General features: G+C 57.1%; 1 protein-coding gene across 2 annotated transcripts in view; it reads right to left on the bottom strand.

Annotated features, from left to right (window-relative positions):
- The window catches only part of Ddx55 (DEAD-box helicase 55), an 11,743-nt gene extending 10,832 nt beyond the window's left edge, over nt 1-911 (bottom strand). For both annotated transcript variants that reach the window (XR_004516806.1, XM_010604312.2), the window contains exon 1: nt 804-911. Coding sequence is in view for 1 of the 2 variants with exons in the window: in XM_010604312.2 (XP_010602614.1) it covers nt 804-911 (108 nt within the window). In the remaining variant the exon portion in view is untranslated. The remainder of the gene's footprint in view (nt 1-803) is intronic.

Genomic DNA, 911 nt, shown 5'->3' with positions numbered 1-911 from the left:
TTTTTTTTTTTGGTACGAGGGATCAGACTCAGGTCCTGGCACTTGCAAGACAGGTGGCAGCACCACTGAGCTAAATCCCCAGCCCGGCTTTAGTTTTATTTTTGAGACAGGGTTTCACTAGTAGCCTAGGCTAGCCTCAAACTAGCTACATAGACCATGCTGGCCTTCAATTTACAGTCCTCCTGCCTCAGCCTCCTGAGTGCTAGGACTGCAGGCATGCGTCACTGTACATGACTTTCCCCTTCCTATTTACAGTAAGTCTTCGAGTTCCAGTGTGGAGTCACACACCTCATCTGGTCACCTCTAGCGGCGAGGGCCATGACCGGGCCGCTGCAGACTGAGCTCTGAAGGGCGAGACAGGGTGCTGGGCGCACTACACTCTCAAAGTCTGGCACAAAGCCTCCCGGTTTCATCTCTATCCCCGCCTGCTCCCCTTCTTACTCCCCTGGGGACCTCAGGGACATCGCAAACAGCATTGTAAGACAGAACTCTCAAATTAAACAAGACCAAACAAACATTTCTCCTGGTAAACGGTGACCCACTAAGAACAAAACCCACAGTCCCTCCAGATCCCTCATTCCTAACTCCGCATCTGGCCTTCAGCAACCCTGGAGCCGTCCTGCATCTGCTGTCACCCCACCTCTCAGCGACAGTCCCGGGCCCCTTGCTCCTCCTAGCCCTCCAGGCGGGATGAGGAGCTGGGGCTTGGCGTCCTGGTTCCGTCACCTCCAGGCTGTGTCCGATAAAGCAGATGCCCGCCCGGCTCCGGGCCTCCCTTCCCAATCTGGCCCCGGGTCAGATACCTGCACCGGCGTCATATACGGGAACCCCAGGTCCCGCAGGACACCCAGCACCTGCGGGTGCAGCGGCACCGGCAGCGACTCCCAGGAGCCCTCGGTAATGTGCTCCAT

Source organism: Fukomys damarensis, unplaced genomic scaffold (assembly GCF_012274545.1).
Source record: "Fukomys damarensis isolate Sample0158 unplaced genomic scaffold, DMR_v1.0_HiC HiC_scaffold_12, whole genome shotgun sequence".
In the NCBI taxonomy this organism is placed as follows: domain Eukaryota; kingdom Metazoa; phylum Chordata; class Mammalia; order Rodentia; family Bathyergidae; genus Fukomys; species Fukomys damarensis.
Note: the sequence above shows the minus strand (reverse complement) of the source record. Positions and strands in the feature narration are given on the sequence as shown.